Source organism: Episyrphus balteatus, chromosome 1 (genome assembly GCF_945859705.1).
Source record: "Episyrphus balteatus chromosome 1, idEpiBalt1.1, whole genome shotgun sequence".
Lineage (NCBI taxonomy): Eukaryota > Metazoa > Arthropoda > Insecta > Diptera > Syrphidae > Episyrphus > Episyrphus balteatus.
In genome coordinates this window covers 99,553,269-99,580,983 of record NC_079134.1, presented here as the reverse complement: position 1 = coordinate 99,580,983, position 27,715 = coordinate 99,553,269, and the positions used below count along the sequence as shown (strand labels likewise).

Sequence of the window (27,715 nt, the reverse complement as noted above, 5' to 3'; positions counted from 1 at the left end):
GAGTTTTTCCTTTGAACCGACGACATCTTGTGTTTCATTATTGTCATTATTTCACAACGTTCCTCTTACTGTTGCCAGATCAAAAACAACACAAAAAAAAAGTTCGTATTATTTGAATTCGTAACATCGTTACACGTATCATAGTCGCGCGTATCATAGTTTTGCGTCTCATAGGCGCTTTCCCCTTTCAAGTATGTATATAGTTTTAGGATTTAAAAAATATATCAAATAAAATGCACGCTGGGGTCGCACCGCACGTACTTGCTCTTATGGTTAAAGTAACTCTTATATTAAAGCCTTTTATTGAACAAAATTCCAATGGTAAATAAATAGTTTATTCCGTTTAATACTAACGATATACATATAGGTAAATTTTTTTAAAAATTAAAATTATAATTATATAATATATTATTACAAAATACAAGAAAAACTTACATTTAATGTACATTATGGATTACTTTGAATAAAGAATATTTTTCATTGCTAGAATTATTTATATTTCAGTTTTTATTGTAAATATTAATTAAAAGATTTAAGGGACTACATATATAAGCACCGTAGTTTGATCTACTTTAAAATTTAGGAATTGGCAACTGCCTCCTAAGACTATACTGACTAGCAACGAAATTTAATCGACAGAGGATCGATGGAGCTGACATCGATCCATTAATAACACAGTGTTACAAAAATGAGGTTTTAAAATATACGCGGGCGGAGACCTATCACGTTTTGTAGAGCTAGTCGCACTGATTACGAAACGGTATTCAAAAAGTCCCTAACACCCCCAAAATCTGGAATTATGGGCAAAAAACTGTTTTTTTGACCTTCACCCATTGAAAAAAATCTAGCTTCGTCAAATTTTTACCCATTTCGATTTTTTTTACTGTATCTGGGTTAAAATCGTAATTTTTTTTTTCCAAGCCAATTTTAAACTGATTTTCATAAAAAATACTTCGTTTAATTTGGAAATAAATATTATTTTAGAATATATTTTTAAAATAGCATGTTGTTGTGAAAATATATACTTTAATTTGATGTCGAAGTTGGGTAAATGACGAAAAAAATGGAATTTTTGAACTTTGACAGCTTATAAATTCTAGGTGGTTTAACTGAGTTACATGTTTTATACATTGTTCAAAAGGTATATTTATCTCCTATCAGAAACTGTAAAACAAATCGAAAATGGGTAAAAATTTGAAGAAGCTAGATTTTTTTCAATGGGTGAAGGTCAAAAAAACTGTTTTTTGCCCCGAACTCCAGATTTTGGGGGTGTTAGGGACTTTTTAAATACCGTTTCGTAATCAGTGCGACTAGCTCTAAAAAACGTGATAGGTCTCCAACCGCGTATATTTTGAGTATTACACCGTGTAATTATCCCGACAGTGAAACAAAATTGTAGATACGCTCTGTGACTAGTTAGAAATGGAAGATTTAATAGTTTAATACGTTGCTAATTCTTCTTTGAATGGACTCTTATCTATTTATATGAACTGCATAATATGGCGCACATATAACGCAACCATATTCTAAGATGGAACTTACGAATGAGACATAAAAAGTTTTTAAAACATAAGGATCACGAAATTCTCGAGCAAATCTTTTGATAAATCCAAGAGTCATGTTAGCTGTTTTAATAATGTGGTCAAAATGGTCAATAAAAGTTAATTTTGAGCCTAACACTATCCCAAGGTCAGTAAAACTAGACAAATTAGTTAGTGGGGATAAATTAATCGCATAATTATAGGCAATCACATTTTGTTTGCGTGTAAAACACATTGTTTTACACTTGTCAATGTTTAAAACTAAGCAATTAAGATTGCACCACTCCCAGAATCGTTGGAGGCCGAAGGTCTCTTCTCTTTGTAAAAGATCACAGTCATTTGCAGAGTTGATTGTACGAAAATTTTTTACATCATCAGCACAAATAGGAGACAAAGAATTTACTAGGACAGATGGAAGATCATTAATAAATAGTACAAATAATAACGGGCCAAGATGGCTACCCTGAGGTACACCGGAGGTAACAGTAAAATATTTAGAACGCTCACTCTTAAAAACAACACTAAGGCATATAACCTATCTTTGAGGTATGAAGATATCCATAAAACAAATCTGTCGTTAAGACCCATGTTTTGCAGTTTTTTCAAAAGTATATGGTGAGTCACCATTGGTGATTGAAGTCATTGAAAATACAGTCAGTTTTTTTTTCAAACGCGTCAATACAGTATTTAGTAGACTGAAACAAATATGTTATAGTAGATCTTTTCTTAACAAAGCCATGCTGGTTATCACATAAAACGGAGAAACAGTGGAAAGACAAAACATTACAAACAATAAATTCAAACATTTTGGGTATAGCAGATAGTTTAGCTTTTAATTTAGAACTAAATTTTTTTTACCTTTCTTATCAGTAGGAATAAGGAATGCATTCTTTCAAACTGTGGGAAATTTACAGCTATTTATAGAATGATTAAAAAGTAAAAATAACGGATACGACATATATAATTAACTATTTATGAGTCCTTTTTTATTAAAAACAACTACTTTAATACTATTACCTAACAATATTATTTCATGTTTATTTCTAATAATATAAGTTTCAAATTATTTATAGTTCAATTTTTATTACTTAGCGTTTATTGCATGTTTTGTTTTAATATAAGTTTACAACGGTTTTAACATTTAAAGAACATAAATAATTGATTGTAATCTTGACCGCGCTCTGGTAAGTCTAACTAGCTAAAAAACAACGAAAACAAGAAAACAAGAAAACGAAATTAACAAGGGATTAAAAGCTCCACTATTATTTTTTGCGTCGCTTAGTTGCTAACCCAATTTGATGTTCTTCATTTATTGCTCCCCAACTCATTCTTTGCAGAAATTGGGGCTAAGCCAATGTTATGAGTAAGTTACTGTAATTGATTGTTCTCCAACTCAGTCTTAGCAGAAGATGGAGTTGGAGAAAATGTGTGAGCTTTAAAATTAACACACAGTGGTCTTTGCTTGTCCGCGAGTGTGAATAAAATTGGTTTTGGGGAGCTTGAGTGTGGATCCTATCTATTATAATATATTGCACAATTTTTTAACATAAAAGCGGGAAAACCATCAGGGCCAGGTCTTAAACAATCATCAAACTTTTTAATTTACTCTAAGAGGCAACTCAGTAATAGTAAAGTCAATCGAATTAAGGTGTAAAAATTCATCTACAGCATGAGTATTATTTATATCGCAAGTAGATACTTCAAAAGCACGTTGAAAATATTAGGCAAACATATTTGCTATGTCCTCTGGGCAGTGACTTTCTGAATATTGATAACACATATGGGTTGGGTAACCATCCGATTTTCTTTTACAATTTATATATTTCCAGAAATTACGCGGGTTAGATTGATTTAAGATCATCTTCAGTTTTAGATATAAAGTCCGAATAAAGAAAATTAGAGTAGTTAATAAACTCATCTCTTAGTATAGTAGGTAGGTATAGTCATTTTCGATTCAACTTCACCCAAGCCTTGTTTCGTTTATTTTTGAGAGTTTTAATGTGTCGATCAAATGTCTTATTTCGCGTAACGGAATGGTTTCTAAGAAACAATCAAATAAAATTTTATAAAAACGAAAGACCATTTCATCAAAACTGACATCAAAAAATAAACTATTCCATTAATATTATCCAACAAACGATAGAGTTTAGAAAAATTACATTTTTAAAAGTTGAATTCATGCATATTCTTACAATGATAACTTAGATTAATAATATTTAGATTTAATGAAATAGATAATGCAGGATGATGTCGATCTTCTTCAATGAGTTTTGTATCAGAAAGTAACGCAGTTCCATCTGAATTATTCAGATCAGAAAAATATATGTACAAGGTCCAAGATTTTACCAAATTGGTTTATAACATTGCTTAATTGATTAAGTCCAAATGAAATCATTCCATCGATGAAAAGAACATAATTGTTGCTCGACGCATTAACGGCATGATAACATTCATGTTCAGATGATATAGCCCATTCAAGATTTGGCAAATTAAAGTCGCCAATAACAAAAAAATCATCTTTAGTTTTTATAGTTAATTAAACACCGTTTTAAATAATCTTTTACACAAAAGCAAGTGTGGCATTTGATTTCTTGCATATATAGAAAAAAAATTTCGAAAATCGTTAGAGTCGTTTTTTAAAATAATAATTTTTAATAATAATATGCCATTTTTAAGAAAATATATTAAACAAAGTTTCAATATAATTCATCAACCCGTTTAAAAATATGATATTTTGAAAATTTTATAAAACTTTTATATAACGTTTATTTTAACGTTTCTATAATAAACATTTCGGTTAAAATCTGAAATTCATAAGTTAAAAAAACCGTTATATGGCTAGTACCGTTAATAACGGTACAAAACATATTTTTATTATATCAAAAGAAGGCTCTTTATAACACTAAATACAAAATTTCCTCTAAGACAAAACTGTTAACTACCAAGTTTGAAGAAAATCGCTTCAGTAGTTAAGGCTGTAGCTCGAGGTACTTACAGGCGGACAGACAGAATACAGAAAGACAGAATTGCCGGACCCTATTCTTTGGCATTCTCCATCATCGTAATTTCATGTAAAATTGTTATCTTGAATTCGAATTCGTTTACGAATCCTAAACTTGCCCTATAAGTCACAATCGTGACTGTTAATCAATGTTTTAAATAAATGTTGGATTTTTTTTGTACTTATAATTTTATAACTTGTAAATTTGTTCGTAATTATTTTGTTTTTATTTTGTGCATGTGGGAGGTTGTATTTTTTGTCTACTAACCACTAACATGCACTTATGATGAGCCTCTGATTGTAGTTAAAAGCTTGTTCTAAGCTTACTACATCAAAGAATCTGAAGTGAAAAAAAAATATCGCAAGGCGGCTTAAATTAGCATTTAAATTATAATCACCGCCGAGCCGAGAACGGATTAAAATTCATTTTCACAGTGTTCAGTTGTTTTGTCAAGTATTTTGTGAAGGAAAAGCAAAGATAAATGCAAGCTATGCAAAATTTATTGAATAATCACTTAATTTTTTTGAGTGAATAATATTAATAAAAAATTAAATGTCCGTAAGAGATGTTTTTGTACTCTAAAAAACTAATTTTAATTTTTTTATGTTTTTAACGAATAAAATTAGATTAAAAATCTTTATATGCATACATATAAATATGTATGTATAAAAGAAAGTCGTGTTACTTACACTTTATATATCTGAAGAACGACCGAACCGATTTGGCTGAAAATTGATGGATAGGTAGCTTAGGAGGAATAAAATTAATGGGCTTATTTCACAAAAATTTCAAATCTCCTGCATCCAAATCAAAAACCCACCCAAGTTAAAAACCATTTTATGTTACCACCCAGATTCACTATGTTCATTATTAAAAAAAATCTGAGCTTGATGATCTTAGGGTAGATATTGTTCGACGCTGGATCTTATGGAACTAAAACCACGACAATCTGAATTCCCTCAAAATAATTCTGAATAAAAAAACACTTTATAATTTGAACTTAAGAACTTTGGCGGCTTATAATAAATATTAAGATGAGTTAAACTCCATAATTCATAATCATCCAATTGAATTTAAACTCCTTGGATGTGCCTGCTTACCACCGACTTCAATACTAAAGGTTGGCTCCGTAATAATCATTCTTCAAGACAAAAACCAAAAAAAAATCGTGTAACGAAACGCGTTTGGTTAACGCGAAGATTAGGAAGTTTTGTGTTCAAAAGACTTCAATTTCCGATCCGTTTTTCGTTCGCAATTACCATTAATAAGTCACAAGGTCAATCGTTAAAAGTTTGTGGTCTGAATCTGACCATGGGTCAATTTATGTGGCATGATTGATCATTGTTCGCACGTTGAAAGATCAACAGCACTATTTGTTCATGCACCAAAATACATGGTCAACAGAGAATTCTTAAAATATTTTATTTTTTTTATTTATACATATTTATTATCGTAATACAAAATTGAAAAATCCAAAACCTGCTCATTTATTTCCTCTAAGACGGGACAACGTTCGCCGGGTCTGCTAGTACATATAACGTAAAGCCTATTAAACAGTTCGACTAGCTGACATTTTTTATCTCCCCTTTTCACAATTTTTTGTCCGCGCTCCAAATTGTGACAGTGCAAAAGATGCAGTTCGAAACGAAAATGAGATTTTTAAACTGGAGCCACGCACAACTCGAAAACATTTCAATTCAATACCAAATGTATTTGAAGTTACTCGTAATAATATGTATTCTTTTCCAAAATTCATTACTGAAAATAAATATTAATCATAAATAATATATAATAATGGTGATATTATTGTCTCTATTTTATCTGTTTCACAAACTGTGGCATGTAAAATCTTAGTGCCAAACAAAATTAATCTGCAATGTATGCATTTTGCTTCGAAACAACACAAAGCACCGTGAAATTAGTACAAATTTACAATTTTTGATTTAAATTTAATTTTTCAAAAGGTACCTCAAGCAGTGGATTTTTTTCTTTTTTTAAATGGCTGCTGCTGTCGTTTGATTAAAATTTAATATTCTTATACTACAATTTAATACTTTTTATATTAGCTTTTAATAAATTTGTATTTTGTTTTAATACAATTATATTTAAATGTAACACAATTATGTATATTGAAATTTAATACGATTATATTAAAATGTATTACAATATATTAAAATGTAAAACAAAATATTAAAATCTAATACAGCGGTATTATAATTCAATACAGGAGGAGAATTTAACCCTCGGAGGTTATTTTCTAATCATTTGTATTGTATTACAAGTAGCAAACTTAAGGCCCATTTGCTCATACGATAGGGTAGGATGGTATAAGAGTGCGCGGTTGATAAGAGTGCGCAAAGCGATTTTCTACGGTTTGAAAGGGAATATAAGACTTAACTCATCCTTTTTTCGACACTGTACATTTTTTTCTGTAGAATTTCTAATTTTATTTTGACACACAAACACATTCACAATACAAACAGTACGTCATATTAATCAATTTTATTTGTTATAAAAACCACATATTTATTGTCACTATCACTATTTTCACTTATTTCACACAATATAAAAGCGGTGGCGTGAAATAACGCCAAATGAAATAAAGCCAAATTCCAAAAATTTGGCATTATTTCGTTTTTGAGATCGAAATAAGGCCAATTTCTCAATTTGGGATTATTTCGTTTTAGAAAACGAAATAATACCAATTTGGCATTATTTCCATTTAAATTTTTAAGAATTAGAAACAAACAAATGATAAAATCTCTGGATAAAACCTGATATTTATCAAGAAGACAATCCGGAAATTAAAAAAAAATCCCCTTTTTCACACAACTTCCGCATTGTATTAGTTAAAATTGCTCAAAACAAATACCTACGACAAAAATGACTTTTCTCTCGATTTGACATTTGTATTTGAAACTTTCAGCTATTTATCACATGAAAGTTATTCATTGCTAGGTTGAACATAAATATTTTAGCAACTTGGAATAAACTAAGTAAAACAGTAGAGCTATGTTCGACCTAGATATGATTCAAATTTATGATCCGTATGAGCAAATGGGCCTAAATACTTAAATATTTAAATTTAATACAAAAAAGATTAAAAATAATTTTTATATTTTGGAAGTAATATTTTTTGTATTGAAAATTGCTTTAATACAAGAGCTATATTAAAAAATACGTATGCCCATTTGGATTTGGCAGACTAATCTAGCGGTAGGAATAGATCTGAAGAACATTTTGCATGATTCATATGAAAGTATATATTTTTTCCGAAATGCACATGAATTTCTATATGGAACAAGCCGAATCACAAGCATTCCAATTTGATCATAGCCACATCAGTATCAGATATACTATATACATTAGGGTGGTCCTTATTTTACTTTTTTTTGCTAAAATTGAGTGCGACGCACGCTCCTTAGATGGGTTCCAAATCATGAAAAAAAAGACCCTATTTTTTCATATTTTTATCTCTAACCCTTCCTGGCCCTATTTTGATAAGAAATTACTAGACCAGGGGCGATATTCTGTATTCAGTGTTGGGTAAATGGCGGATGTTTGATCATTCATACGTATAATAGGTATGATAGTAATATACGTATGACACTGTATGAAAGTATAAAAGTAAAGAAGGCGCCATTATTTTTTTGAAAAGGCTATAAAGTGTCATTTTTTCCTTTAAAAGCAAATTATGAAATATCGAAATATTGAAAGAAAAACAAAAACATATAAATGAAATAGAGTCAGGAAGGGTTAGGAATAAAAATTTGAAAAAAATAGGGCATTTTTTCCTGATTTGGAACCAATCTAGGAGGTGCCCCCAATTTTTTTTTCCTAAGGACCACCCTAATATACATAGGTACATAGTACTGCATCAATTCGTTTTACTTTTACAGAATCGACTATGAATACATTTATGTACCTACTTTTGATTTGGTGGTTTTATTTTTATCATAAATGAAGCTTACCGATGGCGTCGCTGAACTTATCCCATGAGTGGCAACTACTTTTCGGTTTCTTCTTGGTGGATGTACGTTCTAGAGTTCGTTCAAAATCATTAACAACTTCATCCAAAGCGTCGTGTAAAAATGCTGATGCTTCTTCAGGTGGACTATGGGCTGATGCTTCAGTTCCGATGGATTTATTTATTTTTGTGGCAGTAGCGATATATGAAGATGATGGCAAAGAGTCACTATTATATGAATATTGATGTTCTGTAGACTCATTTTGGCTATTGAAATTTTCAGCATCAGCCAGTCTTGGTGATTCGGGCTCGTATGCCTTTATTTGACAGACAAATAAAAAAAAACTCACATTAAATATAGGTATGTATGTAGGTATTGTTTAAAATATTTTTACAAGGTATTTAATAACTTAGCATCTGGTAAAACGACTTGTGTTCTCTTTAATTGCCTACGGGCTGGTCAAAATCCAAAGAAAAATTTAATTTTCATTTAGTACGCAGGAACACGGCTTAGAATATTCCTTCAGCGCCCCCCGTCTTGTCATAAGAAAGGACTACATATAGGTCAGAAACACCAAGGTTTTTACAATAGCAACATATTAACACCTATGAACTTTCCCAAAGGTATGCAATGTGCATGCTATTTGGAGGCCAATCGTGCTACAATATTAAAAAACGTATCATTACCTTGTCATAATCTTAAGAAAATCTGTTTTAAGGTGATTCATGGCTTTATAAAACTAGTCTTTCTTTTACAAAAAATGTAAGCTGTTTTTTTCCTATACGCTATACTATGTGCATAATATTGCAAACATAATAGAGAGATCAATTAAAAAATATTAAACAGTATTAAACATTATTAAAAATATAAGGTAAGAAAGCGGAGAGGTAGCAAGCGAAAGCTAGGTATTAAAGAGATGAGTTTTATATGAAAAAAATCCGTTTTTTTATATTTAAGTAGTACATAATTATAATCTCTTGAATCCGTTTAACTTAGAGTTACATTGTTATCTTAAAATAGCTTCAATTAAGCTAGTTTTCGTTGATGGAAGGATAAAATCATACAAAATAAATTCATTATTTTTATTACGTTCAGTGATAGATAGAAAATTATTTTAGTCTTTAATGTTTTTTTTTTTTTTTGAAAAAAATGTTACGCATACCACGAAGTGACCCTGTTAGAAAAATTCTTTTTTTTGTAACAGGAATGGTAGTCGATAGAGAAGCTTTGTACAGTGTTCTTAAGCAATAAGAACACTGACACTCTAGACACTTTTTAACAAAACAAGTTTACAATTCTTTTTGGTTTTTTATTTGTTATGCATTTTCTCATTGCTATTATAGTCCAGTGCATTTATGATGTTCATATATGGGCAACCCAGCAGTTTGTACCACCCCCAAATTTTTTTTGCTCATTCGATAGAATATTGGCTGAATATCATTACCCCGATTTTTCGCACTCGCGAAATTAATCTTTCGGCCGCCATCTTGGAGTTTAGTTTTAGTTTTAAAGATTTGAGCACTTTTTATCAAAATTATGAAAAAACGTATTGAGAAAAGATTATTTGCCTTAAAATTCTCTACAACTCTGCCATACAACTTTTTTTTGTATCTCTATAATTAATAAAGTTATTAATACTTTTTTGTTAAAAAATACCCATTTTTTACGAAATGAAGAGACTTAAATATAAATAAATTGCATGCCCTGCCCTTATCTCAGAAGGTTTTTTCATAATTTTGATAAAAAGTGCTCAAAACATTAAAATTGTCATTTTTTTTTCGTTTTTTTTACTTTTTTGGCTTGTAACTCTTTTAATATTCAGAATATTGAAAAAATGTTCTTAACATAAAAGACGCGAAATTTAATTTTCTACGTTTCTTGCATACACAACTTTTATGTAGGATAAATAGAAATCGAGATATTAAACAAAAACTAAAATCCAAGATGGCGGCCGAAAGGTGAATTTTGCGAGTGCGAAAAATCGGGATAATGATATTCAGCCAATATTCTATCGAATGAGCAAAAAAAAATTGGGGGTGGTACAAACTGCTGGGTCAAATTATAAATGCACTGGACTATTATGCGGTATGAAACAGCCGTGGTACAACGTGCTCTCCCGCTATTTATACTCACGTTTGATGAAACTGAAAAACTAGAGGAAATCTACAAAATCAAAACAATACTTAGCCTCGTTGTTAAGATCGCTAAAAAGAGCTACATAAACGCCGAGAAAAAATGCCAAACTTCGAAGACTTCTAAAAGGGCAAATACATTAAAACCCGCCACTGGCAAAGAAAATTAAAACGCCAACAACATCAAAGACGTCCCCAAAGAAACGTAATAGAAACTCATACGCGGAAAAGAAGAATAAGAAATAATTCCGAACGTGACGCATTTTCTCAATGCTTGTCAAAATTTGAGGATCAGTTGAAACTTAATAAAATTATGTCTGAAATTGTTTCTAAACTAGAAGATTTTATTTTACCCAACACTATACAAAATATAAATGATGGAAAAGCTTAAAATTATTACATGGAACGCCAACGGATTATTGCAAAGACCCATGTTAAAAAAGAATCAAATTTCAACATAAACGGTTTTCTAGATTACCACGCAATTCATCCGTCGAACAAAGCAAGAGGCGGAGCATCATTATAGGTATTAAATATATTGAACACTCGATAGGTCTTAAGCTTGAATCGATGCAGCTTGCAAGTGTGCAAGTTGAAACTAAGCATGATGTGCTGAATATCTAATCAACATACTGCCCTCCGCGGTACAAAATTCATAAAAATGAATTTTCAAACTTGCTAAAATTACTTAGACCAACTTTAATTAATTTTATCGGCGGCGACCTTAATGCCAAGCATACGTTTAAGGGTTCTAAATGTATACCTATCTCAAAAAGGCCGAGCGTTATACGAAACCGGTATGGAGAATAATTGTGACTTTCATTCTACTGGAAAACCAACTTATTGATCGGCAAATTCCTCGAAAATACCTGATCTGATTGATTTCTTTATAGTCAGGGGAATACCATCAAATCGAATAAAATTAACGGAATGCTTTGATCTTTCTCTGACCACTCTCCCGTTATTCTCACTATGAGCAAAAGTCTTGTTAAAGTTGAAATACCACCTAGGCTAACAAACGGTAAAACTAACTGGGAAGGCTTTAAGAAAGTTATTGAGGATAATGTTGAATTAAGGGTATCACTCTATTCCTAGCGAGGGCAGGACAATGGCATAATAAATGGAAGAACGTTTCTTTTTCTTGCTGGTCCAAGCAGCTGCGACAATAAGTATTGTGCGGTATACCAAACTTTGCTGCATGTTCCCCTATCGGCCAAGGTCCTGTGCACACTGCAACGATTCTGCTAATATCTTTTCTGGGTCTGGAGATCAAATCATTGGTTTTGGATTTATTGTAGGTTGGCCAGATTTTCCTAGATATGACGCAGCTTGTTAACCCGTGCCACCTATTATTAGCTTTTGTTAAATAGTTTGAGAAGATATTGCCCTTCATGACTTCTATTGGAATGTTAACTGCTACCGCTAGCTACTCATGAAGGGCCGATCCTTGCCTGGCCAGTTCATCCGCCTTTTCGTTGCCCTCAAAACCACTATGTCCTGGGATCCAGACAGGAGTGATTGTGAGGCTTTCGCTTAGCATTGAGAGTTACTCTCTGCACTGCTGAACCAGTTTGGATGATGTCATGACCGAAGAAATTGCTTTTACAGCTGCCTGACTATCTGTTAGTATAGCTTAATTCTGGGTTAGATTTATTCTTAGCAAATTGCAAGCTTTGAGGAAGCTTTTTGACAGCAATTCTGCTTGAAACACGCTTGTCACAATGCCCTCTTTCCAGTCTGTCCTCGACGGGAAGCCAACTTTACAATTCTTTACAGTGTTCAAAGTAGGAGTGCAATAGTTGGTGGGGAGTCAGAAACATATCTGATGGTACTAAATTTGTTGTGTTACTGTGACCAAAAGGTTTTGCCTTTTAACAGCCAGTTTCTTTTAGCCTAAAAACGCTACAAGACACCTAATATTTAATATGAAGGTCTATGGTTAAAAGGTGCAAGAGAACGTTTAGACCGCGGAGCTCCTGTCGTCCCTACGCTTGCTGTTCTCTGAACCTTCTTAAGTTTTTTAATGTTATATGCATTACTTAGTGCAAGCCACCAAACGATGGCACCGTATGTAAGAATGGGTCGTACAACCGCTGTGTAAGTCCATAGAATCATTTTTGATTTAAGACCCCATTTTTTTCCAAAGGTTTTATGACAGGCATAGAAAGCAATGCTTGCCTTCTTAACTGACTCTTCTATGTTTAGCCTCCAGCTTAGTTTAGTGTCCAAAATGACACCTAAATATTTTGCGCTGGAAGAAAGTGAAAAGATTTGGCCGTTAAGTTGAGGTAGAGGAGAGGCAGGGATTTTTGTTTTAGTTGTAAATAACATCAGTTCCGTTTTACAATTGAATAATTATATATAGAAGTGACACCGGAAAAAACATCCGCTTTGTTTGAGGGGTGGAGGCACAATCGTTACAGGAGTGGCGCCACAATCGTTTTAGGATTGTGTATTCGATGGCCGAAAAATTCCTGAAAAGGACTTTTGGTTACTAAGTAACCACAACTACAATATTATTTATATTTGGTGTATTTGTATTAGTTTTGTTTTGTGTTAGTAGTGTGTTTGTTTATTTTTGTTTCTGTAATATTCAAATTGAATTTATTTTTAATTTTTGTAGTATTTTGAATTGAACATTTATTTTTGAATGTTTGATAGTCCAGTAATTTTAGGTTTTATCTGCGGAAAAATTCCTACTGGGCTGAATTTTGGTATACAGCTTAATGACGGCTTTGTTATGAAGATGTGAAAAATCGACATTGATATCGTGTCCGCGTTAAGAGTTATAGGGGTCAAAAGGTCACGAACAGTTTTTCGCAAATATCTCGCGACCTATTGATCGGAGGTCATCAGAGGTTATATAAAAATTGATGGTCGTGAAATTATCTACAACATATGCCCAGCACATTTTTCTGTAAGATGAACCGTTTCGCGAGTAGAGCGCAGAGAAGGTGACTAGATTGCACTCACATACGAAAAAATACATATTTTTGGTTTATTTTGCTTGATTTTTGAAGTTTTTATCGAAGTAGCTTAAATTTTTTTAGTTTTATTAACTTATCTTATTACGTAAATACGAATTAACTAAAAAAATAAAAATGTACACATTGGGATAAAAAATATTATGCAAAAGGGGGAACGTTTTTTGGAAATGTTGTATGTTTCCCTTTTTTGTACAATAAGTGCCTTCATTATTAAGAACACATTTTTTAAACATGGTTCAATTTTAGTTTTGAGCTTGGTTTAAACCTTAAAATACCATTAAGCTTTTTCAGCATCTAATTTTGTACTGTTATAAGGTATTCTGCAACTTTTCTCTTGAGAAGCTCCAAACGACATTTTCTGTGGAATTTATGTTTGGAAAATTGATAACAAGCTCAAAACTAAAATTGAACCATGTTTAAAAAGTGTGTTCTTAATAATGAAGGCACTTATTGTACAAAAAAGGGAAACATACAACATTTCCAAAAAACGTGATTCCCCCTTTTGCATAATATTTTTTATCCCAAAGTGTACATTTTTATTTTTTTTTATTTAATTCGTATTAACGTAATAAGATAAGTTAATAAAACTAAAAAAATTTAAGCTACTTCGATAAAAACTTCAAAAATCAAGCAAAATAAACCAAAAATATGTATTTTTTCGTATGTGAGTGCAATCTAGTCACCTTCTCTGCGCTCTACTCGCGAAACGGTTCATCTTTCAGAAAAATGTGCTGGGCATATGTTATAGATAATTTCACGACCATCTGATGACCTCCGATCCATAGGTCGCGAGATATTTGCGAAAAACTTTTCGTGACCTTTTGACCCCTATAACTCTTAACACGGACACGATATCAATGTCGATTTTTCACATCTTCATAACAAAGCCGTCATTAAGCTGTATATCAAAATTCAGCCCAATAGGAATTTTTCCGCAGATTGGGCTTAAAAATTACTAAAATTACTGGGCTATGATTCTTATGTATATTTGAAAGGATTTTGTTTTTCTGTTTTTATTAGCGACAAGAAGATTTTCTTCAGTTATAGAGAGTTTATTTAATTGTTTAATATATTTAAACAAAAAGTTTGAGCCAAATCGACTTATTGGTTTGAGCTCTTACCTGATTTACAATATTGCGTTGAGTTTTTCTTAACGCTTGTCTTTTTACTTGCTCTATAGGGCAAGTATTGGTTTCGTGTAGAAAAAAAAAAATCGAGGTTTTAATCAAAACCAACATTACGATGATGGAGAAGATCAAAAAAGTGGTTTTCGTCATGCCGTCCGTCGGTCTGTGCGTGTGTGCGTCTGTGCGTCTGTGCGTCCATCTGTACATCGAGCTAGGGCCTAAACGGGTGGATGGATTTGCTTGAAACTTGGTACAGATGATTTTTACGTAATTCCCTAGGTCCGTTTTTTTTTTATTTTTTTAATATCTCCATTTTAACGCATATCTCCCATATAAAGTTTTCGAGGTATTGCAAATTTCTCGAAAACGGCTCTAACGATTTCGATCAAATTTGGTGTGCGGAATACTCTTATTGATTCTAACAAAACTGCGTTTTTAGTTTTTCTCAAAAAATGCCGAGAGCGGAAATATGGCGTTGCCGTTTTTCAAAAATTGACATGTTTTTTAAGTTCATATATTTCATCAAAGCATAAGTCAATTTTTTCAAAATTTACAGACATCATAGGTATTGAAGTGTAAAACGTAAAAAAAAAGTTTTTCAAAAAATATTTAAAAAATTGATTTTTTTTTAACTTTCGATATTTTTTTTGTTTTTATTTTTTTTTTTTTCTCCACAAAATCTTAAATTTCCAATAGATATTTAAGATAAAGATGCTTTGAACTACAAGAGCAAGTACGTGCGACCCAGTCGTGCATTTTATTTTCTTTAAAGGCCATTTGCTGAAACGAACCTTATATAATTTATGTTGAACATAAACTCTACTTTTTCTTAAACTGTCACATGAGGATTTATGTTGTAATTAAATGCTTAAGTTTCGATTCAGCAAAAAAAACGGCTTTAATTGTTACGCATTTACGCATATAATATAAAAAAAATAGCAATCTCTGTGGGGGATAAGAACTCAGAGAGCAAAATTAAAGAGCAATCACCTTGTCACCTACGCTAATAGGGCTGTTGAAATAAGGGTAACTTTCATTAGACCAGTGCCTACGTTCTGTAACTCTCGCATCGAGAAATTTCTCGCATGAAACACGCAAATCGGAACAAAAATAATGTGAATCGACACAAAAATCATTTTCTCACATTCGTTTGTTTCTATAAAAAAATTTTTCTCGCCTTGAAACATTTCTGAATCAAAATGCTTGACAGACTGGAAAAATGTGAATAAAACTGTGTCTGTAAGAAAATTATCGAGATAATTTCTCGATTGAACTGCCAAAATTACTCACAAGCAAAAAGGATGCGAGAAAGTAAGATATTTGAAAAAAATTTGATAATCTTGCATTAAATGTGAGATGTGTTTAAAGTAAAAGTGTTCACGGTAATTTATTTTTGTATCACTTAAATTTTTAAAATAAAAAAAAGAATATTAAAGAAAAAAAAAAGAAAAAATTACATGCCCCAACTGCGACTTGAACTCGGTACCCTCTACTCGCTGATCGACTGCTCTACTTTCGGACTACCGAGCCTTGAGATATATATTGTAAAACTATGTCTATATGACCTTTGATGGCCAAAGGTACAAATATTTTCCCTTTTTTTGACAGTTTCCAATAATTCCAATGGAATAAAAAATTGCTTCTCACATAGAGATACAGACACAGGTTATTTTTCCAAATAGAGAAACGTATGGAATTTTTGTTTTAAAATTTTTCGATGCGAGAAGTTCTCGACCATAAACAAAAAATACCAAGACTAGAAACTCGGCAGTCAACTGACGTTTGCCTACAAGCTGCGAGGTGTGGTGAATGTCGTGAACCTATCGTTGGCTCGTGTTCGATGTGTGGTGAATGTCGTGAATCTATAAATGTGTGCGTGTTAACGTCATTTACCAACGTGGTGGCTTTCACATATATTCACAGACAGCACTGTACACAAAAGGGTTTGGGGAGGAAAGACGTACGAAAGTTTCCAGTCTTGGTATTTTTTGTTTATGTTCTCGACTAAGTTACAGAACGTAGGCACAGGGTCGATAATTTTTGAAACCAAAAAAAATCATAGTAGAATGAAACCCATTGGAAAAAGAGGTGAATATGATGAAAAATAAAGGAAAAATAAATTACGGGCGAGCCGAGTTCGGGAAGTGGGTGGGTTGAGTTTTTAATGGTAAAAAATGGTATATCTCGATTTCCGGCAAAACTACAAATCCTATAGAAAAAATTTGTATGGCGAAGTTGTAGGTAATAAAAAGATCTACAAGTTTTGTATTAACAATATTTTCACATAACCTCAAAACTTATGTGAAAAATTAAAAAAACAGAGTTTTTGGTTTTTTATTTTTATCTTTTTCAAAAACAAAATTTTTCTACGAAATTTGGTGAAAACTTACCTTATTATGTCCCAAATACACTGTAATTTATTTGATTTAAAATATTAATTTTTTAACCTTATTTTGACTTAATACCAAAAAAACAGCCTAATTTTCAATCGAAAATTCACGTGTCAAAATATCAGCTTTTTTCAAAAAGTCGGTGGGCATTTCGTTCGTTAAAATGTCTAGTTTCTGATGGTGTAAAAAAAATTTACATTAGTATACTATAGAACATGTTCTCGTAAAATTCAAAAAATGAAAAAAGCTTGAATTCGAAAAAAATTTGTATCATTGTTTACAATTTTGGCCTATTTATTTACGCTTTAATTACTCAAAAAACCTAAGATTTCATGTAACATTGATAAATGTTACGTTTTTTGAGTAGGTAATAAAAGTGTAAATTTGAATAAATAGGCCTAAATTTTTTTGATATTAAAAAGAATAGACCGACGATGTCCAGACTGTAATGAATAAAAAAACAGAACTGATCCGAAAAGAATAGATATCAATCAGCTCAGCTGTACTCACATATTTATGTGTCAAAATAAAATTAAAATGGGTTATTTGGAAAATATTGTATTTTAAAGAATTAAATAGATGAAGATTTACATAATTGCAAATATGTAGGTGCAACATAAGCCCTCTAAAACGTTCGGTTTTTATTATTCTTACTGTCCACAATTTTTATTTATTTGAAACTAAACGCGAAAACTACTCCCGAGCTCATTTCCCAACTCTTGAAAATTGACAGCTCTTCCATTTCTCATAAAAAATACGTTTGTGTGTGAGAATAAACAAAATAGTTAGAAGGCTGCTGAAAGCATTTATTTATTCACACGAAAATGCCTCGCCTGTCAGAAGAGAAATTATATTCTTGATTTCAAAACAGAATTCACTCAAAATCACTCATACTTATGTCGTTTTCGAGTGGTTCACTCAAGGAGTCACTCATTCTTAAATCCAATAAAACAGTCTGTACCGCTTTCACTCAATTCTGAAATTTTATATCTGTATTGTTGAATAATCAAATAAATATTTTTTGCTTTTCTACTAGGAAATTTGGTTTGACGTTTTATTATTTAAATATTTTGAGTGAATTCTGTTTTGAATTCAAGAAGAGGATTTTTATTCTGAGTAGCGTTCTGTCTGTCATATTCGTGCGAATAAAAGACTTTCAGAAGGCTTCTGAATGATTCCGGACGCTTCCGCAGAGCCAATTGAAAAAAACATTAGTTAAATAATTAAACGTCAAACAAATTCTCCTAGTGAAAAAACGAGAACATTTTTGTTTTATTTTTCACCAATTAGAATTGAGTGGAAGCGATTCAAACTTTTTTTATTGGATTTCAGTGATTCCATTCGAAAACATTTATGTAGTTGAACTTTTTGAAAAAAAAATTGTTCAAATAAAACCAACTGTACCTACTGGATCTACATCTCTTTAAATCTTTTTAAACAAAAAAGTTAGAGATAAAGGTAAACTTGTCAATTGAGCCTAAGGCCGTGTGTGAATTGCGTTAAATAGTCAACACCGTGTAAAATTTTTGACCTATTGAGGTGAATAAAAATTTTTCAGCTGTTAAAAATTTATTGGGCTCTGGGACCTGGTTAAATTTAAGTTAAATTTTTTTTGCAGATGGTTTTGTTTTTTTTTTTTTTATTAAAAAGGAGTTTCATGGCAGAAAAGAGACAGAGAAAAATATTAGGTAAACAATAAGCCACACAGCTGAAATTTTTTTGTTTACCTTAATAGTGTCAAAAATTTTACACGGTGTTTACTATTTAACGCAATTCACACACGGCCTAAGAAGTAGGTAACATGAAAATTTAATTTTTTTTAAGTTAAACTTATGTGTTTTAATAAACTGCACTTTGTTACATAAATGCATCAACAAGTATGAGAGGTAAAACATAGTCTGCTATTGCTTTTTTTCGTGATTTTAAAAAATTATTTTAAAATGATTTTTTTTTTAGAGGCGCCAATTGCAATCTTGCCCAGGGGCGCCGGTAGTGCTTAAACCGGCACTGCATTAAATGAAATATAATATTCTTCATTTCGATCGATTCCGAAAATTTCGAAATTGCTCCGAACTGGAGGATCATCCTTTTTTATTTTGTTTCTAAGGTGAAATTATTGCTGCTTTGAACATGGATGCAATTTCATTGGCAACTTTAATGATAAACATTCTCCCCTGGAGAATTGCGCAATGCAAACACAGGCAGTGATGAATTATAATATTTCATGCCTCAAGTGTTTTGAGTATTTTGTATTTAATTAAAAAAAAATAAACATTACCAAATAATAAAAATATAAGTTTTGATAATATTTTTTCCAAAAATTTCAGAATCAATGAAAAAGGCACCAAATTCATGAACAGAAACAAAGTGAATTGAATTCGATCAGAAAATCTAAATGAGTGAAAAAATGCAGACAGAACACCGAATTTCACTTTATGCAAGTGAATGGGCAAAAAGTGAAATTTAGAATGTGAGGTCTCAAAAAAAAATTTTCAATGAAATTCTTTTTGATGTTAAGGGCCGGATTGTTCATACTCGATTATCTTTTAATCAAGGATTTTTCTATGGAATAATCCTTGATTAAAAGATAATCGACTGTGAAAAAATTGGCCCTTAATCCGAAATAATATGTATATTTTTTTTCGTAAAATGTTGCTTTTCACTAGAGCCTACTATTGGACTTGTATTAAGGTACACGTGTTACACGTGTATTAAAATTATTCGAGCTGAAGCACGTCTATTTGTAAATACACGTGTATTTATATTTACACGTGTATTAAATTAAACACCCCAAATCTATTTTAGCCCATCGCAAAAACTTTGTAGGTAATTTTCAAGTATGGGGCTTTGGGAGCTCATACCATCCAAACAAATTTTCATCTACTTTCAAATATTATACGACTAAAAAGTAAAAAAAAAAAACCTATAAAACAATTAAATTGACTTACATATATCAATTTTTAGATCAAAAGGCGTAGAGGGTTTTGTTCAAACTATATTAAAGTACACACGGGTCGTTTGAACGCAACACTACTCGAAGTTTCTTGCAGTCCAGATTTTTTGATGCAAAAATGATCGTTGGGGTCTAAATATGTAGTAAAAAAAAGGTTTTTCAAAATCTTTCATCTAGCTATTCGCTTTCGCGGACTTAATTAGTTATGAAAAAAATACATGAAATCGAAAATACGAAAATATAGTAAAATACAAACTTTTCCATGCATAGTACTTACTCCTAAATTTTTGTGGACTTCTTGACAAAAAATGTCTTAAAACATGTTTCTTATGAATGTAAGGACGTTTAAAATTCCTTAAAAAATAAAAAAAAACCTAAGAATATATTATAATTGTGAATATTCCACATCTCACTTAAATAAGTAACTATTAAATTCTTCTATGTGAGTTTAAACAGAAACACAAAAAATCATTTTCATCCATTTTAAAACCTGTTCTCACTACAGCCCAAATTTAATAGTTTCGCAAATTAGGTCAGTTCGAATTCCAAATTCTAAAAGTCTCCTGTACGATTTGAAATTCGAAATGAGATAATTTGCGAAATTTTCTCATTTGGGCTCTAGTGAAAACGGGCTATAAGGGTAGTCTTACATTGTTTACTTTTCATTGAATTTTAACATTAGCTCCCGACCGCTTAAAATTGTTGCAATTTTGTTAAAGAAGTTTAAATCAAGACATTAAGGTATAGTAAATACTATTGGCATTGATGTACAAAATATCTTAATCCCCTGGGATGGCGGAAATAAAAAGTTTCGAACAAAGACTGATAAAGAAACGGAATGTCGGGACAAAATCGGGACAATTTGTAAATCGGGACAGATATCGGGACAGGGACTAAATGCCGGGACTGTCCCGGCGAAATCGGGACGTCTGGCCCAAAGCTATACGAAAAAGTTCTACAGTTTTATCAAACCTAAATGTGGCGTATCATAAAGTGATCTAAGATCAGTACTAAGATTAGTTTGTATACTGTTAAAGAAGACTGCTACGGGCCCTTTTTTTGCAATTTGCAATTAAGACAGTTGGAACGGACGAACTCAGAAGCCTTGCAGCTGTAGCAACGAATTTGTGTTTCTACCTCACGAGTTGGTGTTTTTCTTTAAACTGATAATCGTCCGTTGCCTCGTTCTGTTTCTGTCGCTGCTCGAAAAGCTCCAAGAAAATGCTATACGCCGGTTCAGCTATTACACTTCAACGTTTTTTATCCTCTTGTTTCTCGGGCCCAACATTGGGCGACAATGTAGCAGGATGCTTAGTCGGTTGAGGAGTCGTGGTACCTTCTAATAAAACTCTGGCACAGTAAAGGATATTTTTAAAAGAAAATTAATATTACTGAACAGACGAAGTTTTTTTTTATAACAAAATATGGAACTACTTCTATTGAAAGGTATTACTGTCGTGTTTTTTCTCTTTTCTGTTATTTATTCACCAGTAATTACAGAAGACTAAGAGTTCACTTCATTAATACTCTCAGAAAAAAGGCCAAGGGTAAAACGCGATAAGTGTTACCTCTGTAATATCCTGACTCTTTCCTAGTCAATTTTGGCTCTCCTTTTATAGCCAAAAAACATTTAATATTTAATTAGTAATAAGGAGGCTTTGAATGAAAATAAAAATAAATAGAAGAGGTTTGTGTATGGCTTTTCATAATTGCAGGGAAGCTGCCTGTGTAATAAATTTAAATTGAAGGTTTTGAATGTATTGTATGTAATGTATGCTTAGAAAGTATTTTTATTCATTTACGAGTCAGAGACCGTTTTCAGAAGCTGGAATTGCTTACAAAAGTAGACGTAATCTTTTGCTACCAACAAATACTGAAATATTAGTTTTTATTCACCAAAAATTAACATTAGAAAATTATAAATACAAATTTTTAAATTAAAAGAAAATATGTGTTGATAAGTCTTTTATATACTCTATTTGATATTCGGCCGAATAGTGGCCAAATATTCAAGGCATCTCTACTAGTTTGTGTTTTTTACGCTTTGAGTTTTTTCGAAGTGTGGAATGTTTGAATTACTCTGAACGGCCAAAATTAGAAACATTTCTTTGTGACAAAAATACTCTTGAAGAAGAAAGACTTCGCTTATTTAATTGAATTTTCAACCTTATAATCTTCTATTTAATTTGCTCCGGAGCAAAAATAGAACAAGGTCGTTTAAGAGATTTTATTGCTGAATATGATTTCTTGCCATAAAAGTATGCTTCAGACAAAACTAATTTTTAAAATTGTTAAAACTCATAATTTGTGGAAAAGTGTATGAAAAGTGTCTTTGAAAGATTTTAAAGTTGGCCCTGGTTTTCGAGTTAAACTAAAAAAAGCTGAAAACCGACCAGTGTTGTCATTTTCTCAGAAATGCACCAATGGATTTGGTAGCATTTTTGGCTCAAGCATACTTTTGTGGCAAGGAATCTTCTTCAGCAATAAAAACTCTTAAACGAATTTTTCCCATTGAAAAGGGTATATTCAATAGACTATAGCAGCTAAAACAAGCCATCACTTTCAATTTTCAAATTTTGGTTGAATAAAACCACACTTCGCAGTCAGTTCCTTATAAAAAAAACACATTTTTGATCCGAAAAATTTGGATGTTCATTTGTCTTTCATTATAAGCAATTACTGTACCAAAAGTCAAAACTACCAGATTTGAGGAATAACTACACGATAATGAACAAAGTTACTGGGCTTAAACTAATGTACAAACTATTTCTCACCTCCAGTACAGATTGTACTCTGCTCGCTGGTTCCCAGTGTTCTAAAAGATTTTCCAGACCTAGCATGAATTCCATTGATTTTCTCGAACGACGTTTATGTCTACGCTGCAACTGTTCTTCGGTGGGTTGGGCATTGGCCAGTGATTCGCAATAACGGACAAAATCCAAGTCAATATGATAGCCATAAGGACAGCAGTGGCAGTTACGTATCTTCATATATCGCAGACCTTCAAAAAGAATTATTAGACTTATACATTAATATCAAAAAAACAGTAAATACACTCTTATACACAAAAAAAATGTGTTAAATCAAGTCGTAGAATGGGTTGTTTTTAAAATAGCGATCTTAACCTATTACAATTTTATAATTTCGAATGGAAACGTTTTCAAATGACATGAATTACCTATAATTTTTATTTATTTATTAGCTTAGTACAAGCGGAGCTTAAAAATAAACTTATAAAAGTAAACTAAATCTATAACTTAATTCTAAGGCATGGTAAGGGCAGTTGAAGTGCATTAGAGAGTGTGAGGTTTAGCAGGGAGAGTTCAGAAGAGCGTCTTTTAGAGCGGACTTGCTAAGGCTTGCCTTACGTTGCATACGCGTAAAGGGTTCATTAAAGCCGTAGTCAGTACGATGGTAGGATAAACGGAAAAAAGGCACTGACCTTAGCTGACGATTGTTTGTATTGTAAGATAAGTTAAGGAGCAAACTGGGACAATCAATGATACCATTTAGTAATTGGCGAACAAAAAGAATATCGGCAGCATCGCGACGCGAGCGAAGGGTGTGTAGGTTTAGGAGTTCAGTCGGTCCTCATAAGGGGGTAGGTTAAAAGGATCGTCCCAACCAAGGCCGCGTAGAGCGAAACGTAAGAATCTACGCTGAACAGCTTCAATACGTTCAATGTGAACTTGGTGGTACGGTGACCAGACTTGGGAGGCGTATTCGAGGAGTGGCCTTACGAATGTCACATAAAGGGATTTGGTGACTTATGGACAAGAAAATTCTTTTGACCAACGTCTAACGAAGCCAAAAGCTGAGTTAGCTTTACTTATGATACTGTCGAAGTGGGTACGGAAATTGAGTTGTGAATCGAGAATAATACCAAGGTCAGGAATAGACGTTACAACAGGAACAGGTTGGTCATTTATCTTGTATTGCCTAAGCGAAGCAATTGAACGTTTTCGAGAAAAAGTTATAGCTTGACACTTTTTCATGTTAAGCTCCAAAAAATTGTTTTGGCACCAGGTAAAGAAAGTATTCAACTCGCTTTGAAGAATAAGTTCATCTTCAGGTGAGGAAATTATTTCTGAAATTCTCATATCGTCGGCGTAAATTTCTAAGTCACATCGAGAAATAATCATATCAACATCGTTAATGGCTAAAACAAAAAAAAGTGGGCCTAAATGACTACCTTGAGGGATGCCGGAAATAGCGGGAAAAGGCTTAGACAGACAGTCTCTAAAAAGAATTCGGTATTGACGGTCAATTAAATAGGACCTAGTCCATGATATGAAAGAATGAGGAAACCCGAGCTTTTTTAATTTGAACAAAATAATTTTATGAGAAATTTTGTCAAAGGCCTTGCTGAAATCAGTTGCGATAACGTCAATCTCTTGACCTTGTTCTAAAGCACATAATGACTTGGAGACAAATTGAATAAGGTTAGTAGTTGTGGACCTTCCTTTTAAAAAACTAGTTGCTTAGGGGAACAGAAAGATTGACAATGATGAAGTAGTGACTCATAAATAATACTTTCAAAAAGTTTAGGTATACAAGAGAGTTTGGCAATGGGTCTATAATTTAAGATGTCATTTTTGCAGCCTTTTTTGTGGATAGGGATGATAAAAGAGTCTTTCCAGAGCTTAGGAAAGACACAACTGGAGTTCAAGAGCTGAAAAAGGGATGTTAACGGTTGAGCTAAATTGGCAATGCATTTCTTTAAAACAATTGCTGGAATGCCATCTGGGCCAGGTGAGAAATCATCCTTGAGGTTATTAATTTTGTTGGTCACTACTGAAAGGGAGATATTGATGCTGTTGAATGACGTCTGTGGGCAGTTTTCCATATAGTTAAAATAGTCGAAATCAGTATCAGAGTTATTATACGAGAAATCTTCGCTAAAAAAATCTTGAAAGAGGTTGGATATAATGTTAGGGTCAGAAGACAGAGAGTCACGGAGTTTTAAAGTTGAGGGATATCCATCCGACTTTTTTTTACAGTTTATAAATTGGTAAAACTTTTTAGGATTGATAGTGAGATCAACCTGCATTTTATGTAAATAATTTAAGTAAAGGTAATCACAAAGTTCTAAGAAATTATTGTAAGCTATGACGTAATTCAAATAGTCGGAGCAGGACCTAGATTGAAGGAACTTGTGCCAAAGTTTATTACGGTGGTTGCAAATTGAACGGAGTTCCTTGTTGTACCAGGGTGGAGAAGACATAAAGTTTTTGTTAAACACAAAAGGAACAGAAGTAGGGAAACAGTCATAGATTTTGGAGTAAAAAGTGTCAATCACCTCATCAATTCACAAATTTTGGTCTAAGGTGAAACTAAAATCGATCATACAGATAAGATAGTTTAATTTGTCAAAGTTGGCTTTACACTTTCAGAAGGCTTCTGAATGATTCCGGACCAGGCATGGAAAAGTCAATACAATTGTATCGAATTCGATACAAATGAGTTTGCTCGAGTACAAAAATACAATTTTTGAATCTGTCTCTTAAGAATTCTTTTGCAATCTAATGTAGGGTTGCCAGCCGTCCGGGTTTTCCCGGACATGTACTCTTTTTTGGCTGTGTGGGGGACGTCCGGGATAGTTTCTATCAATTGTCCGGGATTGTACTCTTTTCTAGCCTTTAAGTATCTCACTACTTGTACACAGAGAAAAATATGACCCGCTAAAAACTAACAGATTGCTATATTGTCTTACCGTCCATACATTTCATAAGGAAATCTTATTAAAATCAACGATTAATAAGGTTTTTTTAAGGAGATTTCTTATTATTTTTATACAGAAAATCTTATTAAAATTTGACTGAAAAGTTGATTTTTTTTTCCAACTTAGCACTAGAACAAAAATCGCGATCAATATTTTCATGGCAGGTTGGTTCAGGTGGTAAGGTAGGCGACTAATGATTTGAAGTCTCCAGTTCGATTCCCAGCCTGGTCATCGTTTTTTCTATTTTTTTGCAGATTTTAAAGCAATAAGGAAAACCCGATTGTTTAAATAAGATTTCCTTCTTGGATGAGAACCATAGAGAAATCTTATTGTTTTTGTTCTATTTTATGTGGTCTATTTTTCTCTGTGTATGCTACTCTTAATTCATTTAGCCCTAATTTTTCAATCGTCAGTTAGACTATCATAAGAATAAATGTCAATATAAAAAAAAACTTTTATTCCTAGGGATAAGCTCTGAGGTTTATCTGGCTTTATCTGAGGTTTAATTGGCCCTTATTATTCAAAAAACGAATCAAGTTCATTAAAAGCGAGGCGTTTTTATTTTGGTTTATTATCTGCTCAATTCTGTTTTGTATTCTGTTCCAATATAATCAAAACTCAAAAATATATACAATATGGCAAAATTTTAAACGATTAAGGAAAATCTAAAGCCACTTAAGTAAGTTGCTAAGTCAAAAAGACTATTTCTTTACTTAGTAACTTACTAAAAATTTTATTTGTAATTTGCAATTGGTTTTCAATGGAATTTCAAAATTTTTTTAACTGGAATTGCATTGCAACTTTTTTAGTATTATAGCTCAAATGTTTATTATAATACTATACCGAGAAGGCCAAACTTTGTCTCAGAGTTTTTTATTTATTTTTTTATTTGTGAAAAAATAAGAAAAAAATGCTACGGGAACAAGGGTTAAAAATGTGATTTTTAGTTAAATTTTAATAGGATTGTTCGGTTATTTTTTTTTTTAAATTATGCATTTTTTTTTGTCCTAGTTTTGTACTCTTTTTTTGTCCTTATTTGTCCGGGAAAGTCCGGGATTTTGCATCTCGATTACTAGTTTCGTCAAAATATATCTGGCAACCCTAATCTAATGCCGACTTTTTACGAGTCGATTTTAGCCGCACGATATGTCGGTCGACTAGGATTTTTCTGTTGGTGATTGGAGCACATACTACTAGCGCCGTAGTTACAACTTTTGAAATAATTTTAACAGGACGGATGTTTACAATTTTTATTTCTAAAAATGGCGTCCATGTCAAAAGCCCTAACAAAAAATAGTAAAATGTCGGATGCTAGCTCCTTCCGTCCTGTTAATTTTAGTTTTTGTTTTGACCACCACACAGTGGGTCCCGCCATAGGTCAAAAATAAAAAAAGTAAATGTCAATTTTTTAAAATCCAATGATTAAACAACGTTCTACAATCTCCCATCGAACCAAAACCAAAAAAAAAAATTGACGGTTACCCTTTTTTTCATTTCTTAATAGCCATTCAAAGTCGGTATATAAAAAAAAGTACAGTTTTTTAATCGCTGCAGTTATAAGGTGTGAACTTGCGATAGTGATAGCGGGTGTTAAAAATTGTGAACAGTATTAAATTGTTATGGATATTAAACGAGAAGGTTAATACTTTCTAAAAACATAAATTATATTGTTAAATAACATTAAGGCTAATTGTAATGGGGCTCGTTAGCGAAGCAATTTTAACCATTTTTATTTAGCTCAATTTTCATTAAGTTAGAGATTTAGTTGGTTTGCCTTCGAGTGCCCTCTACAATTTAAGTTCTCAAATGAAGAATACCGTCCTACCTTTCGAAATAATAGCGCCGTTTTTTCCCCTTTTTTCCCCTTTTCGAGTAATACGAGTTTAAATGACG

The 27,715-nt window shown here is 32.2% G+C and overlaps 1 protein-coding gene across 1 annotated transcript in view; it reads right to left on the bottom strand.

Moving 5' to 3' along the window:
- LOC129906542 (uncharacterized) overlaps positions 1 to 27,715 on the bottom strand; it is a 134,346-nt gene that overhangs the window by 74,462 nt on the left and 32,169 nt on the right. The window contains exons 3-4 of the mRNA XM_055982331.1: positions 22,875 to 23,101; positions 8,515 to 8,827 (exon numbers count right to left, since the gene is read on the bottom strand). Of these exons, the coding sequence (XP_055838306.1) occupies positions 8,515 to 8,827; positions 22,875 to 23,101 (540 nt within the window). The remainder of the gene's footprint in view (positions 1 to 8,514; positions 8,828 to 22,874; positions 23,102 to 27,715) is intronic.